Genomic DNA, 17,679 nt, shown 5'->3' on the forward strand with positions numbered 1-17,679 from the left:
AGTGGGTGACCATATGAGAGTTGCAGAGAGCTAGCTACCGGCTAAAGATTTAGGCTTGTACTGCACACAAACGTTGTATTGCCCATAGTAAAAACGCACCCTGACCTGACAGAGGACTCAGGCAAACAAAGTTTGTGCAGTTATTTTTGTGCTCAAAAGTGTTTTTGATGTTGTTTTGACAATGTTTTCAGTTCCTTTTCTGGGCTTTTATCCTCTTGGCACCATTGCTGTCTATGGATGAGAGAGCTCTCGGATTTCATCTAAGATATTTTACTTTGTTGTAAGAATGATTGACGCTGGGACATGAGGGTGAGTAGTTAACAGAGTTTTCCTTTAAGAGTGCACAGGTCTCATGGAATATTTCCAGTCAGGTGATTATTCTGAAACTTATGAAATGTTTCAAAGTGCCTTTGAGATGTTATTTCTCTTTGTAGTCATCTTTGAAACTCATTTTTGGGGTTGTGCCGAATAATGCTTTTTAACTATTTTATTATTATTATTATTATTATTATTATTATTAATGTCAGTGTAACAAACAGCATAGCAAAAAATAGTTACAGAGATTGTACATGAGTTTTGCAGAGAGGTAAAGCATCAAATAAGCACATACAAGGAAGAAAAAAAAAGCTAAAGAACAAACAACATAACAGTTTAATAGTTTTCAAGAGGAAGCAACAGATTTAATGTACTGTTGAAGCTCCTTTTCAAAAACAATAAAAGGTTTACGTTGAGACAATTTAAAGTATAGATTTTTGCAAGAATGAAACTGAGATTAATAATGAAATATTCCTCACTCTTATCATCAGGACTATTGAAAAATCCCAATCTTAAAAGATAAGAAGAATTCAGGTGGTATTTTGCGATGAATAAACAAAGAAAGTTCAATCCAGAATTATTGTGTATGAGGGCAATTCAGAAAATATGATCAGCAGTTTCAATGGGTATACAGAAAGAGCAGCATGTATCTATATCCGACTTCAGTTTTTCCAAACACGTCTTGGCTGGGTAAAATCTATGTAACAGTTTAAATGACATTTCTCTAATTTTGATAAATTATTATTATTTTTTTTTTGTAACATAATGAAACATTTGCATTACGTTATATCTCAATACATGCCAGAAAGCAAAACAGAAATGTATCTTTTAAATGGACTCACAGTTTTTACAGCTTTCTTATTAGTGGATTCAGAAATCAAGACAAATAAAAATTTTGATCTTCAAGAATAATCTGAAAGGAAGATTTATGCTTACAAAAATTACATTTGTGTATAAAATATTTAGCCACAAATATAAAAAAAATTAAATAAATAATGAAAAGCATCTGGATGTTTATTTTGATGGTTATATCCTAAAATAACATTTTCATTTTTCAACATAACATCAGGGATTATACCACTAAATATACTTAATACATTTTCCCCAAAATTTTTGGTATGTTCAAAATGGCAAAAAAGGTGAGATAGATCTACAACTTACATCAAAATTTTCAGGAATAAACCTTTGTAAAAAAAAAAAAAAAACTTTGTAGGAGGCTCTTTAGCAATATTGTGAATGAAGCGCCAAACTAACGTCAAATGTCTATTTTTTGTTTTAGGATTTATAGCCTACTTTTTCTGTATAATTCTGTACTCTTGTTAAACGTAGACCAATGGTGCCCAAACCGGCTTCAACTTCCTTCAACACACCTGCCTTGAAGTTTTTGTATAAGGTGCTTTATTAACTCTTTCGGCTGTGTTTAATTGGGGTTGGAAGTATGCAGGACACTGGCCCTCCAGAACCGAGGTTGGGCACCCCTGGGTTAGACTTTGAAGATGACCAAAGCTCTAAAATGTATCCAGGACCTGGAAGGGCAAAACATTAAGATGAAAAACCGAACCAATAGAAACGGACATTTTGGCACTTGTAAACATGTAGGCTAAATCATGGATTTTTCGATCACTTTTGGATAAAAGCCTCGTTTTTCACTTCTGATCATGTTGCGTCGCTAATGCTCTGATGTAACGTCGTGTGAAAACTCGGTAACAGAACGTGAAATTGAACGGCAGTGGGGGCGGGTTATACTACATATTCTCAGTTAAGACTCTTCCTCAGTCTGAGAGAAATCAGCCACACGTGACCATTTATTTAGTATAAAACTCGTTCAAAGGTAAAACAATTTATCATACTGTCAAATCTGTTTTTGTAAAACAATAGTCATTCGTATAATTTAAATCACTGCCTCCTTAGCTTACATAGGTAGCCTATAGCTATATCAATCGTTAAAGCTATTGTATAGGCAGTTTAACTTGGGTTGACACAGTTGAGACAGTTTTGACATGCTCTTGCCCAAAAACAAAACTCATTTAAAAGCTTGCCATATTAACAATGTACAATTTTAATTTTATCAAAGTTTTAATGTAATTTAATTTGAAAAAAAAAACTATTAATTGATTAATTATTTAATTCATTTCAGTGTTCAAAGAAGTAGTTTAGTAAAGGATTTCCGTAAAAATATTTTTGCTCCGATTTTTTAGGCCTGATAATTGGTTGTTGCTAGTTCTTTTAATAGTCTGTATTTATATGGCCAGTTTTAACACATTTAACCAATTTACACTTCTGTTTACCAAAAAATTTAAAATAAAATCCGATATGAGGTTTTAGAATGTTTTATTATTATTACATTTTAATGAATGCTGCAACCCTCCTGCAACGTTTGACTGTCTGTTCAAGTTTAAAATCTGCATATATCATACATACAAATATTATGTATTATTATTATTATGTTATTGTAATCAATTAATACAATGTGGGTGAGTGTCCAATGAAAGTGGGTTTGTCTTATTAAAATTTTGGCTTTCCACAAAAACTGTCCTCGGAAACTGAAGGAAATGCAAAAAAGTGTTTCATCTGTTCCCACTCTCCCCTATATTAAATATTATTCTGCTTCATTAGGCTTCAATAAAGCATCTGACATATTATCATGCTTATAAATTAGGCTATGTATTATGTTTATTATAAGAAAACAAAACAGACTAAATTTCACAGCTACTTGTAGACATTCACTAAATGTTCACTATATGTGTTTTCCCAATTTTTCGGAGTTTGTAGATGTAGATTTAAAAAAAAAAATAGACCACACGATGGCAGCACAGAATCTGTTTTTCGTCTAGATTTTCAGTGGTTAAAGATGAGACATACTACTGCGGATCTGAAGCATGAGAAGTGAGCGTTATTCATTTAGCAACTGTAGCGTCAACGTTAGTTTTCATTGAGATATGATGTACAGCACTGGATGTGTTTACGACGGGTCACGGGTGAAATGTTCAGATGATACCCAACAAATTTGATGTTTATAAAAGCTTTGAGAAATGAGCCAGGACAACAAATAAAACATTTGATTAAATCATTTTTATTGTATGTAATAATCAAAGTCGAAAAGCTGTAAGAGATGTTTTATATTACCATCCAAAAAAGTACATTATACAGAATATAACGACGATAAGGATATTGGTTATGAAAGAATATTCTATAAGGAAAATTAATACATTTCTTGCGTTTATGCCACGATAATGGGCATACACACATGTTGTACTTAAAAACACCGCATTATTCATTCTTCAAAAATCAAACTAAAACAGCGCACAAAACAAAAACATCAAAATTCACTCTGTTAACATCAATGAATAGGAACGGATTTATAGTCAGAAATTTATTTAACAATATACTTTAAATGCACTGAAATAATGGTTCATTGCAAACTGTTGCAAAAAAAATTATACAATCTGAATTTAAACAAACAAATTAAGGTGAACATTCCTTAATTTAATTTGTTTATTTAAATTCAACCCATATAATTTATTTACAACCACATACCTACACTGAAAATCTTTCACGCACTTCATTCAATAAAAAATGTATGTTTCATTTCAGTTTAATGTTATTAGTTGTATTTTTCAAGTAATATATTTTAAGATTAAAGCATAGTTAAATAAAGGTTTTTGATTAAGACCTCAACTAAGAAATATTTGTTTTGACCATTGCAAACTTTTAAGGTAATCCACACATTAATCCACACATCCACGCATGCACATTAAACAGAAGCTCAAAATGCTTTGTGCTTTCCTGGACTTAATAAAAATATTGTTCAGGGCAAATGATTTATGTTTCATTGGCTCAAGTGATCAAATTTAGATGTGAAACCATTACCCTACATTTTTGTTAATTGGATTAATGAACATTTTATTGGGAATTTTGGTTTTGACTAAAGCTATATCTTCTTGTTTAGAACAAAAATATAATTTAAAATTATCTGACTTTCCTCAACAAGACAAATATGCTTTTCAAATTGTTCTCATAAAGAATATTAAGGCAAATTATTTATTTTTCATTGGGGCAAGAAATAAAATTCAGATGTGAACCATTACCCTAATTTTTCTAAATTGGATGAACGAAAGCTTTTTTTTTCCAGTGTACTGTTAAAAGTAGTAAATCCAATTAAAAAATTTTGTATAGACCTAGATCAATAAATGTATAACCTTGTATACATTTATTTAATGTATAAAGACATATGAAAATATTTAATGCATGTAAGTCTAGTGGTGACTTAAACTGTGAATAATTGACTGTACTGAAATTTTTTAATTTATTTTATTTATTTATTTTAAATGTTTATCTATTTATTTTTAGAATTTAATATATTTTAAGCATCACAGTAGTTTACTAAAAGTAGTCAAAATTTATGATACCACTTGCATGCAACTGGATTTAAAACATCAAAACATTTAATTCCAGCATTCCCTTACTGCTCCCAAAAAACCCCATTATTTTAGGGGAATGCTAAATCATTATTGCTGTGTAAGTAATGTGAATACCCTCTAAAATAGGCTAATACTGAAATTGTAAATAGTTTTTGAGAACTATAATAGAATAAAAGCATGCTACAAGTTAGTTGAAGTAATAAAATTATATTTGTTTAGTTTAATTACATGAAAGTTTTAAGTTTTGCATTTTAATTAAACACTATATAAGCGTGTAGATATAAATTCACCATTTAATGTTGCACTGAAAAAAGGATTTTGCATAATTGTTGCAAACAATTTATATGGGTTGAATTTAAACAAACAAATTAAATTGAGTAATGTTGAACTTAATTTGTTTGTTAAAATTTAGCCCAAATAAATTGTTTACAATCACTTACCTTAAAGAAATTTTGTAAATCCAAGGAATCATCTTTGAATAATTTTTGTTTAGTGTACAAAACATAACAGACATAATAAATAAACAAATTAACTTTTTATCATGTAATTTTTACAGTATAAATATAATTTTGCATCGATTAAACTAACATAACACATCAAGTTGAAACCGAAACAACCTATTAGATCAAGTTAAATTAACGTAAAAACAAGTTGTCATTACTTTCATTTATTCATTCATTTTCTTTTTGGCTTAGTCCCTTTATTAATCTGGGGTCGCCACAGCAAAATGAACCGCCAACTTATCCAGCATATGTTTTACGCAGCGGATGCCTTTCCAGCTGCAACCCACCACTGGAAAACAAGCATCATTACTTTTTATTATAGAATTTTTACAGTGTAAATATAATTTAGCATCAATTACTTCAAGTTAAAATTTGTTTACTTAAAAAAACGGGTTTAAACCTGCTAAACTTTCTAAATCAAGTTAAATTAATGTAAAAAAAAATGTAAAAACGTTACTTTTTATTATGTAATTTTCACAGTAAGTATAATATTGCATCGATTAGGCTGACTTCCAGCAGGTTAAAATTTGTTTAACTTAAGAAAACATGTTCAAACCTGATTAACTTTTTAAAATCTCATTAATGTAAAAACAAATTTTCGTCACTTTTTATTATGTAATTTTACAGTGTACATATAATTTTGCATAAATAAGCTAACTAAAAATATCAGTTAAAACCTGATTAACCTTCTAAATCTAGTAAATTAACGTGAAACAAGTTGTCATTACTTTTTATTATGTAATTTTTACAGTGCAAATAATTTTGCATGATTAAGCTGACTAAAACTTTCAAAATCACGTTAAATTAGTGTAAAAAAAGGTGTTGTTACTTTTTATGTAATTTTTACAGTAAATATAATTTTGTATTGATTAAGCTGACTTAAAACAACAGGTTAAAATTTGTTTAACTTAAAAAAACATGTTGAAACCTGATTAACTTTCTAAATCAAGTTAAATGAACATAAAACAAGTTGTCATTACTTTTAATTATGTAATTTTACAGTTTAAATATCATTTTCATTCATATATATTTTAATAAACACTTCTGATAGCGTAGTTGGCTAGTTTAGTTTAGTATTTTAGTTTGTCTGTTATGTTGCTGTCACTGCTTTGACACAAACGAAGTAAGATTATTCCTGTTATGCCAACTTTAAACGATTATTTGGTTGTAGAATACGCTGCACTACTTCATTGTAACCAGAAGATGGAGCAATACATTTTTCCCCTCGCGTTTACAAATGACTTCTGATTCTACTCATATTGACTGCAAAGAACTGTAAAGCGGCAGGTTCGAGTTTATAATTTTATTTTCCACAAAACATACAACTACAAACTACAAGCATCAGAGATAGGCTAATTATTTGAGTACAAGCAATCTTACTAGATACATAAATACGTCTAATATAGATTTAGAACTGTACTGTAGTAAACCCTATGTAAACGCTATTTAATTACATTTTTGAAACAAATGTGATGTTTTAAGTGCAATCTGCGCATGGCAACTAGCGACATAGCGACTCTAGGAAGGATGCGGCGAGATCAGATGCTTAACGGAACCGGGAAAACTCCGTCACCTGCTGCTGCCTCACAATACAGTCTCCAAACGTTAAAAAAGCTCTGGATTGAATACAAACACGCCCGTAGTCCTGACGCTCCGGTAATGGCGGATGAAAGGTAAGATTGCGCATGTCGGCTCATGATGAAACTGCATGCCTGCAAGAATCAGTGGGTGACTGGTCATCCTGGTGTATTTACATTCAGATAGCAAGAACTCATTAGATTCAAGCCTATTGTCTGACTCTTTAATGTATTTACAGAATAGTTTGTGTTTTATAACAGCCAGAATTGACTACTGGAAGGCCATGATGACTAAATAGGCCTAAATAAAGTAGAATTGAATTCAAATGCATTTTGAAATATAGATAAATATTCTAAACCAAGATGTATAAAAATGACAAGATTTGAGTCATTTCTTTCAATGTTAAGTTTCACATTTGTAGGCTATTGATAAACTGATTTTAAAGTCCCGCATTTGACCGTTTCCGTCTCAGATTGCAAAATTATATAGGACTACTTCTGATTTTAGAAAACGTATAATTAATACATCATCACATCACCTGTAGATAAACCTGCTGAAAAATCGGCTACATAGCTAATTTCCTTTCTCATGTCATTAAGTTTATTAACCGCCAGGTGGCGCTGTCGGAAGTGAATTATTTCTACTGTAACTGTGAAGCAGATTGAACTATATCAAGCTCTGTTTGTTTGATGTTTTTATCTGGCACCATAAGATGAAAGCAGGCGAGCAAATCTAAATGTGATTTACGCCTAATTAAAACATGAATAGTAAAGCCTATTCTATAAATTTGGATTGAATTTAGGACTTCCATACAAAATGGCTGCCCATCATTCAATCATGTGTTTTAATCATCTTCACAGACACTGCCTATCTCATAATACAACATTATTAAACATTATACTTAAAGTTTTATTTTGAATATAAATTACATTTTTAATAAAACATCAGACATTTGACTTTATTGGCTTCACTAAATCTAACAACTTAACACTTTTTATAAAACGCAGTTCTGAGGTATAATTCACGAATTTATTTTAACTAAGCATAAAATGTAGTGCTAATTTAAATGTTTGAAGAAAAAGAGGTAATTCTTAAAACGTTTTGAAAAGCGCGGGAATAACTGTTTGCCTTTTTTCAACAGGTATTTGTCGAATTTGACAAGATATAGTCACGCTAATGAACTTCACAAAGATTGTCGGCTGTTTTCTGAGAGGTTTTGTTTTGTTATCCACATCAGTTTGGATAAGAATCTCTACACATCATATCCAGGTAAGTCGGCGTTTAATTTCATAATTTTCTAAACAGTTAAAATTGCTAGCGTCACCACAAAACGCGAGAAAACGGTAAGCTAATTCTAGCCTATTCAATTTATTATAATTATTACTTTGTTTGGCTAAAATCATTCATGGTTTGGATTAAAGGAGCTATTTAAACTCCTCTTAGATTTCACAGACGCTATGAAATATTCATGCTGGAAAATTCCTCTATTCCGCACAAATGAACGCGCCACCAGCAGCCCAAACAAAACTAAAATAGACGAACATTGGCTACAATAGCCTAAAAGTAAGTTTATACGTTAGTCTAGATGTGAATCTGAAATAATCATTGCAATGTTTTTTTGACTCAGGGTCAGACACGGATAACAAACAGCATGGCCGTTCACTCCATTTCAGGTGAGTCAGATATAGCCTAAATTTAAAAAGTGTTTTGCCTATAAATAAATACGACCATAACAATAATGTCCTTTCTGTGAGCGCATGAACATTAATCAACAGTGCTACCTGTTTAACTGATTTGATGGCTAAACTTTAATTTAACGATGTCACTCACAGTTATAGACTAGCATAATTATAATGTAGCTAATCCTTTATCAAACTCAAAAAGACGGTGTATAATGGCGTTCGTCAAATTTTATGAGGACTAGGAGAGAGCGCCTCGGAGAGGAAAAGAAACCCGAATGCTCTGTTCATACTTCCGTTCGACGTCATGGTTTAATTGTGACGCAATGAGGAGCGTTCAGGCGGTACAACATGTATAACCCTTTAACATGTTATCTTACTATTTTAAACGGGAACCCTGGTGCGTGCTGTTAAAATGTTATAAATGCATTTAAAATATTTGTTAAGAATTTAATGTGTTATTGGTTAAGTAACTTCTAGTTTTTTGGAGCAAACATGAAGTTAGTTCATTAACATTTTTAAACAAAGTGAAATCAAAATAAATAAATATAAATTATTAAATACAAGCTTACGGTTTTGTTTAATGTATTATGTAGGCTTTATTAAAATCGGGCAAATAACGAAAATACTAGGCTAAAGTGAATGTTTTGTTGGGGAAATGGTTAAATAATGAACGCTGTTTATTCCGTTTGAAACTGGAATTTAACCGATGATAACCCTGAAATACAATTGCGGTTTTAAGTTTCTTTTTAGTTTAAGTTTTTGTAATTACAATACAAACGAAAATCGATGAAAAAGCGTGAAAAAAATTGCTTTAAAAACAACTGATCATCTGTAAGTTGATTTTTGGTTGTTGTTGCAACAAAATAACCCAAATTCGCAATAAACACAAATTTAAATCGAAATTGATCTGTAATAATTACAGGAAACTCCATGCTTTAAAAATCTCCTTTTTATTTATTTGAACTATTCAGTTTATCATCAGTAAACATACAACTCTTCCTGTGTTAAAATGTCTGTAGGTCTGTTTGTATTTCAAACATTGTGTTTTTTTAAATAAAATAAAGTCTTACCTTATCCCAAAATCACAATTGTATCGGTCTTTGTATGAACAAATGATGTAGCAGCAGCCTTCACATGTTAAACTGAGAATGAAGCATTTCAAGTGTCCTTGTTATACTCGATATTTACCTCTGATTTGAGTCGGATCGGTTTCACAGCGTCGAAAAATAACTGTCGGGTTTGTGTTGACTTCGGAAGATGATTTCTGAGAGATTAAACAACTGAACGAATGTAACACCAAACCGAATGAAAAAGAGAAGAGCTGAATAAACTCTGGTGAACTCTATTGACCACTATGCGTTTCCTCAGGGGTTCGGCTTGTGGGGGTTGGTGAGGTGAAGGTATGGCGGATCCGAACTGCTCAATACATCCAAACAGTCACACAGACCCTCCAATCAGTTTCTTTTATTTAAGCACAAAGCATCGCCGTTTGTCGCAAAGCTGCATACATTGTCCATAAGCTTGCATCTGCCGTAAACCAAGTGTGTTATAGGAACTTGGATATTGCTTTCTATTAATATTCAAAGAATATTGTTTAGATGGTGGTTGGATCAGATATACAGATATTTATAAAGTGTTTTGCCTATAAATAAATACGAACCTAACAATAGTGTCCTTTATGTGAGCGCATGAACATTTGAAGTAAATCAGCAATGCTGCATTTTTGATTCAGTACATCCAAATATATTGTTTAGTTATTGGGTAAGTCAGATATAGCATATTTATAAAGTGTTTTGCATATAAATTAATATGAACCTAACAATAATGCCCTTTCTGTCAGCGCATGAACATTGGAAGTAAATCAGCAATGCTGCATTTTTTATTTAATACATTCAAATGTTCCAAACATATTGTTTAGCTAATGGGTAAGTCAGATATTCCCTGTATTTATAAAGTGTTTTGCCTATAAATAAATACGAGCCTAACAATAATGTCATTTATGCGAGCGCATGAACATTAGAAGTAAATCAGCAATGCTCCAAAATATGGTTGTTCAAAGTTCATCCATTTGAAGGCAAAGTACAACTAAATGGTATGAAATCAAGACCAAATTAAATATTTCCTTTGTTCAGTCGTTTTTTAAAATTCTTTTAAGTTAATTTGTAAATTTAAAAATGCTGAGCTTGTGAATTAAAATGTCAATTTGCAATGCATGTGTTCTACATTGCATTTCAATATAATGTACATTTGGATAGCACTAATATAAAAGACAAATTCACAGGAGGAAATAATTTGTCTGGTGTTTGGTTGAGTTTGGATTTGAACCAATGGTGTCCAAAGAGAAACAAAAAGTTTTGTTTATTTCTTTGAAAGAAAAACGAGGTCCTTCAAAAGTGAAACTGTAAAAGTTTATTGTGTTTTATGAACAATTCAGGATTGCAAGTTTTAATTGAACACTTTATGTATTGTTGAAAATATTGCATATGTATCCTTTAGTTGTTGAGTCACATTTTTGCTACACTGTAAAAGATTATATTGTCAATTAGTCATAACAGCAAATGTTTTAGTTCAGTGTAACTTATTAAACTAAGCTAATCATGTTCTAACTTAATTTTATAAGTTAAGCAAGCTGTCAGTTAACATAATATAAGTTTAATTTGATTCAGCTTAAAAATTTAGGGCAACCATGTTTTTTTTACAGTGTAGTTTATTCTTATTTATTCAAATGTTTACATAAAATATAATGACTAAAGTTTTGTGTCGTTGATTTGAAGAGCGCTTAAAATTACTTACAAACTCCACAGCTTCAAAAGTAACGCGTTCAAAACTAATATACAATCAATTTTTTATATATTTTATGCACGACTTGGGGCTCTTATTGCTAATCAGTCCAGCACTGAACTCAATATGTAAAACATTAACTTGTGTATACAAATATTTCGTTTAAATAACCTGCTGCTGATTTACGCCAAGCTGGTGTTTATTTTATTTAAACTTTAACATCTCAATGCGTATTTTTCCCCTTGGATCAGTATCAGTGCTGAAGGATTCTCTGAAGATATGCGTCGCCGTTTTGCGCTTTCAATAAAGACACAAACTATTAAAAACTATTAAACTTCTTCTTTTATCAATATGTGCATTTTCGATTCTTGTGAACTTTAACGGGATCAAATGGGGACATGTAGGGTGTGTCCGTGACCGCGTGGGACGCGTTTGCCGGCACTCTCGGGGCTATTTTATGAATGGTGGATAGGAAACCCTCGTGCAGGAAATGAGAAACTCCATAACATCTGACACCGGTGACCAGTTCCATGACCTGCGCCGTAATGGCACGACCACCATCATCCCCTCCACGCACCAGCAAACACACACACACATATACACATAGCATCTCCTGTAGCAGCTCTGGCGCAGGGGGTGGAGGTTTTGGGGGCAGGGGTGAATTCCGGAGGGTGGTCGGCATACATGGGTGGGGGTGGGTGAAGTGGGCGGGGCGTACAAGCGGTGGGGGTAGTTGTTGATTCACTCTTTCAACGTGTTTTTCCTCTGACTCAAAGACAGGGAAAAACATCCTCAGCAAGGATTCAGGTTCCAATCAGAACGAATTTCTTGCAGAAACTAAACGTAATTTTTTTATAACAGGAGATCATTATTTTAGTTGTGATTATGATAATTATTACTTGAATTTCGATTTGTTGGATTGGTGCATTTGGCTATAGCTTGACTTTTTATGTCATTATTTTTTAAGTGATCACTGAGATACAGTTCTAACGAACACACTAAGCACACACACATAAAGGAACATAGAATCCTCCGACTGATTCCATTCTATGCGTTCCATGTTGTCATGTAGAACATTCCATTTTCCTCTCATGCTATTTATTAAAGTGATCTGCTGGTGGTTTTGGATCAATGCTGCCTTTTCATCAATGTACAGATAATGCCGCTTGTGTGGCTATAATTCAATTCAGTGGAAATTTACACTAACCGTCTAAAAGTTTATGTTTTTTTAAGTTCGTTCTTTCAACAAGTGCACTTTTGCCTTAAGTATTTATAGGTGCCTGAATATTTGGTAAACCACTAAAACATTGTGTCTGCGAGGACTTGGTCAATAAGCTTTTCTTATTCTAGTTCAGTCTCATCGTTTGTACTGCAGCAAACAACTAACGCAAACTGCAGCGTGCTTCAACAAACGACAATTAGTGATGACCTCATGTCTAACAAACTATAATCTGCAATGTTAAAACAAAAGAAAAACTTGATCAGCAGAAGAGAAACACATTGATTTAAGCGATTTTTTAAAAGTTCTCATAATTGCATACTAAAGAATACCTACATAAATGTATGCGCTATACTTTTAATTCCAACAACTTAGCATAATACAACAGTTTTTAGTTTGAATGTTAATGTAAATGTATACACCTCTCGAAAAATAGGCTACACTGTTTTCAGATAAATTCTGGAAAATCTGTTGTCGTCGCTCGAAAAAGTGAGAACATTACAAAATGAAGTGTTATACAAGTATTTCCTTTCATAAGGCTACAAAGTATAACTACTGTGGTTACCAGCGGCTGGAATTTGGTTACATAACGCATCATTAAAATTGTTACATATAAAGGAGACCGATTCTAGACTTTTTGTTCCTTTGAATAACCAAACACGTGCAAAAACAAAATTTTAGACGCTAAAGCACGCTTTTAAAACTAAACCTGTTCAAACGGAGATGCTTTTACGTGACGCAGCCGAAGAGCTCGAAGTCCAGCCCGGTTCCGAGTCCGCTCCCTCTCCCGGGCTCACGGAGGAGTCACGTGTGCAGCGCTGCGAACGAGCGAATGAGAAACGGAGAGCGGGAGAGAGAGAGAGAGTGAGCGAGTGCGCGAGGGAGGGAAAGAGAGAGGATAGGAGATGTTAAAAGAGACATGACTAAATATCCAAAAAGGAGACGCACGCCGTACCATGCGCGCTAAATTTGTGCCCGCTGGAAATCGGGATGTCGGATCGACGGTGACGCGCATCACCCCATTTCACGGAGGAAACGATTTCGCTGGAACTTTGGAACGGAGGGTCCGCGGGGAAACATGGCCGAAGGTTACGATGCTTTTTTTATTCTTTTTTTCCGCGTTCACGTGGGAAGTCCTATTGTTGCACGCGCACCGCCGCGCTTTGTTTACGTTGTTTGTACGCGTGCTGAAGAGCCGTTTGCGCCAGTGGCATTGAAGGGGGGTGGGAGCGGACGAGAGAGGGGGGCCGGGTAACGTGTGCACACCTGCCCCACACCAGGCGGTTTACATACGGTAGATGCACGAGCACAAAAAGTTGTAGTGTAGCTACAAAACTAAACAGATTGTGCAATCGCAATACACTGCGCCATCCCATCCGAAGAGGTGTACCTCTACTTTTGATTCACTTTCTATAGCTTTTCGGAGAGTAAGAAAGGATGTAACGAGGCTTGGAGCAACACATTGTTCAAGTCTGAGACTTTGCCATTGAAAAAACTCATTAATCATAAATAGTAGGGGGCGTCTATGGTGGTCAGGGCCCATCGGTGATTTGAACGCGTGTTTATTGAGTAGTAGTTGGGGATTTCCCTCAGAATCGCTGCCCACGGTCATTGTGCATATCGAGAAGTGTAGGCTACATCTCATTAACACACAAGCAAACAAACATCATCATCCTTATCATCATGGGCTTTTCTCTCTTGACCGCACAGGAGGGCCGCGCAGAGGTGGCGGGTCGGACACCGCCAGGACTCCGCCGCAGAGTCTGTCTGGCTCGGGTTACTGCAAGTGGTTCAATGTCCGCATGGGGTTTGGATTTATATCGATGACCAGCAGCGAGGGGAAGCCAGTGGACCCTCCGCTAGACGTGTTCGTTCACCAAGTAAGTCCACTGGGCTCATTCGCTGTGCTTGCAGCCTTTCTCCTTCACCCGTTTTCACGTTATCTGTCGCATCTCATTGACATCAGCAGATGTGCTCGTGGAAAGCAGAAGTAAACATGCGCTTGTGTTTTCATCCCCTGTCACTTTAAGAGCCGCACTACTCACTCCTAAAAACATCTTTACTCTGGATCACCTCCATTGATATAATCACAAGAACGCCGTATTAGTAGTAAACAAGGAGGTATTTACGCGGCAGCTCTTAAAGGAACCTCAAGATTTAATTAGGGGAAAAAGAGTGTTTTTTTTGCGACAACTAGTAATGTAGTGCTCAGAGAAACATGTCTGATAAACATGTCGGAAAATCTGTCACACGAAGCACACCGCTTTCACAATCGCACTTTTGAGGCGATTTTCAGTGTGCACCGTTGTACTGAACATCATGTGCTCTCGTGTTTACATGGGTGTCGTTCAGCTCCCTTCACACAATATTTCGCCCTTTCAAATGTACATTGAGAGCTAAATCAATTCGGACACGTGTGCTAAACCGGAAATTATCCCCTTTCATCATTTTCCATGCGTTCTATGGTTCCTTAAAATAGAATATGCAAATGAAAAGAACAAAAGCGGGCCGAACAAGAGCTTTCTTCTGAGTTCCATTAGCACGCGGGCTCAACTGTTGTTCTGCTGTCAGTTTGGCTGATTTCGGTTACATTGTGTTCTTGTAATCTGTCTTTGATACTATTGTCGAGCAGTGTTATGTTTGTACTTGCTGGATGTTAATGAGATGGTAAAATGATTCATGTGACTTAACATTTCCATTGTTACGAAACGCATCTGCATAATCCTTGAAAATCTGAAATTCAATAACAGAAGCTAGTTTGCACAGGATACACACCTAGTCATATCTATCTATCTATCTATCTATCTATCTATCTATCTATCTATCTATCTATCTATCTATCTATCTATCTATCTATCTATCTATCTATCTATCTATCTATCTATCTATCTATCTTGAACACGTATTGAAGCAAACTATTTTAGTTTTTTCCCCCATTTATGTTTGATTAGTGTTTACTGTTTTTCTTTTTTCCCTGAAAGACTGACATAACATTATACAAATTTTCTGAATAAACTACAGTGAGAACTCATTGTAATTGATGTAAAATTATTATGTGGCAATTCAGTAACATAACAGCTTGTAGTGTTTGTTAAAGATACATTTTATTTAAAGTTTTCAAATTGAAAACAGCAGCTTTATCTTTTCTTTTTATTGTGAAATGTTTTTATGTTTATTAATGTATTTAGCTGGACTTGAAATATTTTGTGTATTTATATTTGATAAGCAATTTTTGTTTGTCGTTTGTTCCTAAAAAACAATCTGATTGCATGATGAGTTTGATGATGAAAGCGGTTTTGAAATATGCATAATTTCAAAGAAAATACATCTATCTATCTATCTATCTATCTATCTATCTATCTATCTATCTATCTATCTATCTATCTATCTATCTATCTATCTATCTATCTATCTATCTATCTATCTATCTATCTATCTATCTATCACATTTATAAAAAGTGTAATATATTTCACTTTAATAAATTACATCTGTCATTCTATCTTCTTGATTAGATAAAATGTTTTTAAATGCCATAATGTATTAGCAGAATTCCAATAGTATTTTTGGGGGGGGTTTGTCATTGTTTTTGTCATTTTAACATTGATCAAGATATTTTGCTGTAGATTTCTATATTAGATTGGTGTTTTTTGTTTGCTTTGTTCTCCAAAGAGATAGCCAAATATTATGCATGTTGTTGTATTTAATGGCTCATCGCTATTGTTATATAAAATAAGAAGCTTCAACAACATAACAGCTAGCTTGGACAGCGTAAACATTGGGATCTGTATTTCTGTCTGTCTGTGTATTTTTTATTTTTATGATTTTTTTTTCTATCTATCTATCTTACCGAGTTATTAAACATCACAGTACCGCACAATAGCTGTTTCTTAAATACGTAGTTTTAATATATTTTGTTGTTACTGAATTACAGTTATTTTTATTGTTATATTATTTACACATTATATATTGTTTTTTTAGATTTTTGTTAAGGTCTTGATTTGTTGAAAGGGAAATAATGTAAAATAACTATTGAGAAAATCTATACTGATCCTAGAGTTATTGAACATCACATTAGTGCACAATAGTTCTACCTTGAACATGTATTAAAGCAATCTATTTTATATATATATATATATATATATATATATATATATATATATATATATATATATATATATATATATATATATATTTTTTTTTTATATATATATATTTTTTTACAATTTCAGTTTGATCAGTGTTTACTGCTTTTATTTTTACCTGAAAGACTGACATAACATTATACATATTTTCAGTTTAGCGACAGTGAAAACTATTGTTACAATTAAATGTAAATTTATTATGTGGCAATTCAGTACCATAACAGCTAGTGGAAGACACATCAGCCCCGTCTTTTCTTTTAATGAGGAATGCTTCTGTTTATTAATGCATTTAGCTGAAATTTAGTAATATTTCGTATATTTATATTTGATAAGCAATTCTTGTTTGTCGTTTGTTCCTCAAAAACAATCCATCTTATGTTTGATTAGTGTTTACGGTTTTTCTTTTATTTTCCCTTAAAGACTGACATAACCTGATACATATTTTCTGATTAATTACAGTGAAAAACATTGGAATTTTTACCTTTTGAATATTTCTTATATTTGTATTTGATCAGGCAGTTGTTCCGCAAAAGCAATCAGATTGCATGATGAGTTTAATGACGAAGTCTATCTATCTATCTATCTATCTATCTATCTATCTATCTATCTATCTATCTATCTATCTATCTATCTATCTATCTATCTATCTATCTATCTATCTATCTATCTATCTATCTATCTATCTATCTATCTATTTATTTTTTAGATTTTCATTAAGGTCTTGATTTGTTGAAAGGAAAATAATTATTGAGAAAATCTATACTGATTTTAGAGTTCTTAAACACCACAGTAGTGCACAATAGGTATGTATTAAATTACTAATTTCCATTTGATTTGGGTAAATTTGTGAATTAACTGTGAAATTAAATGACAAAGAGAAAGATGCATTCTGCAAAATATATTTGCTCTATCTATCTATCTATCTATCTATCTATCTATCTATCTATCTATCTATCTATCTATCTATCTATCTATCTATCTATCTATCTATCTATCTATCTATCTATCTATCTATCTATCTATCTATCTCCATTAAA

The 17,679-nt window shown here is 33.0% G+C and overlaps 1 protein-coding gene across 2 annotated transcripts in view; it reads left to right on the plus strand.

Annotated features, from left to right (window-relative positions):
* The first annotated feature begins 2,028 nt into the window (after positions 1-2,028).
* The window catches only part of lin28b (lin-28 homolog B (C. elegans)), a 55,674-nt gene continuing 40,023 nt past the window's right edge, over positions 2,029-17,679 (plus strand). Inside the window, exons 1-5 of one of the 2 annotated variants that reach the window (XM_068215373.2) lie at positions 2,029-2,146; positions 6,722-6,912; positions 7,959-8,086; positions 8,445-8,490; positions 14,210-14,379. In XM_068215373.2, coding sequence (XP_068071474.1) covers positions 7,994-8,086; positions 8,445-8,490; positions 14,210-14,379 — 309 coding nt within the window. In that variant the 5' untranslated portion in view covers positions 2,029-2,146; positions 6,722-6,912; positions 7,959-7,993. Of the gene's footprint in view, positions 2,147-6,721; positions 6,913-7,958; positions 8,087-8,444; positions 8,491-13,577; positions 13,588-14,209; positions 14,380-17,679 lie in introns of those variants that run through there. The other variant, NM_001301416.1, reaches the window with a different exon arrangement.

The sequence above is a fragment of the Danio rerio genome, chromosome 20 (genome assembly GCF_049306965.1).
Source record: "Danio rerio strain Tuebingen ecotype United States chromosome 20, GRCz12tu, whole genome shotgun sequence".
NCBI classification, from domain to species: domain Eukaryota; kingdom Metazoa; phylum Chordata; class Actinopteri; order Cypriniformes; family Danionidae; genus Danio; species Danio rerio.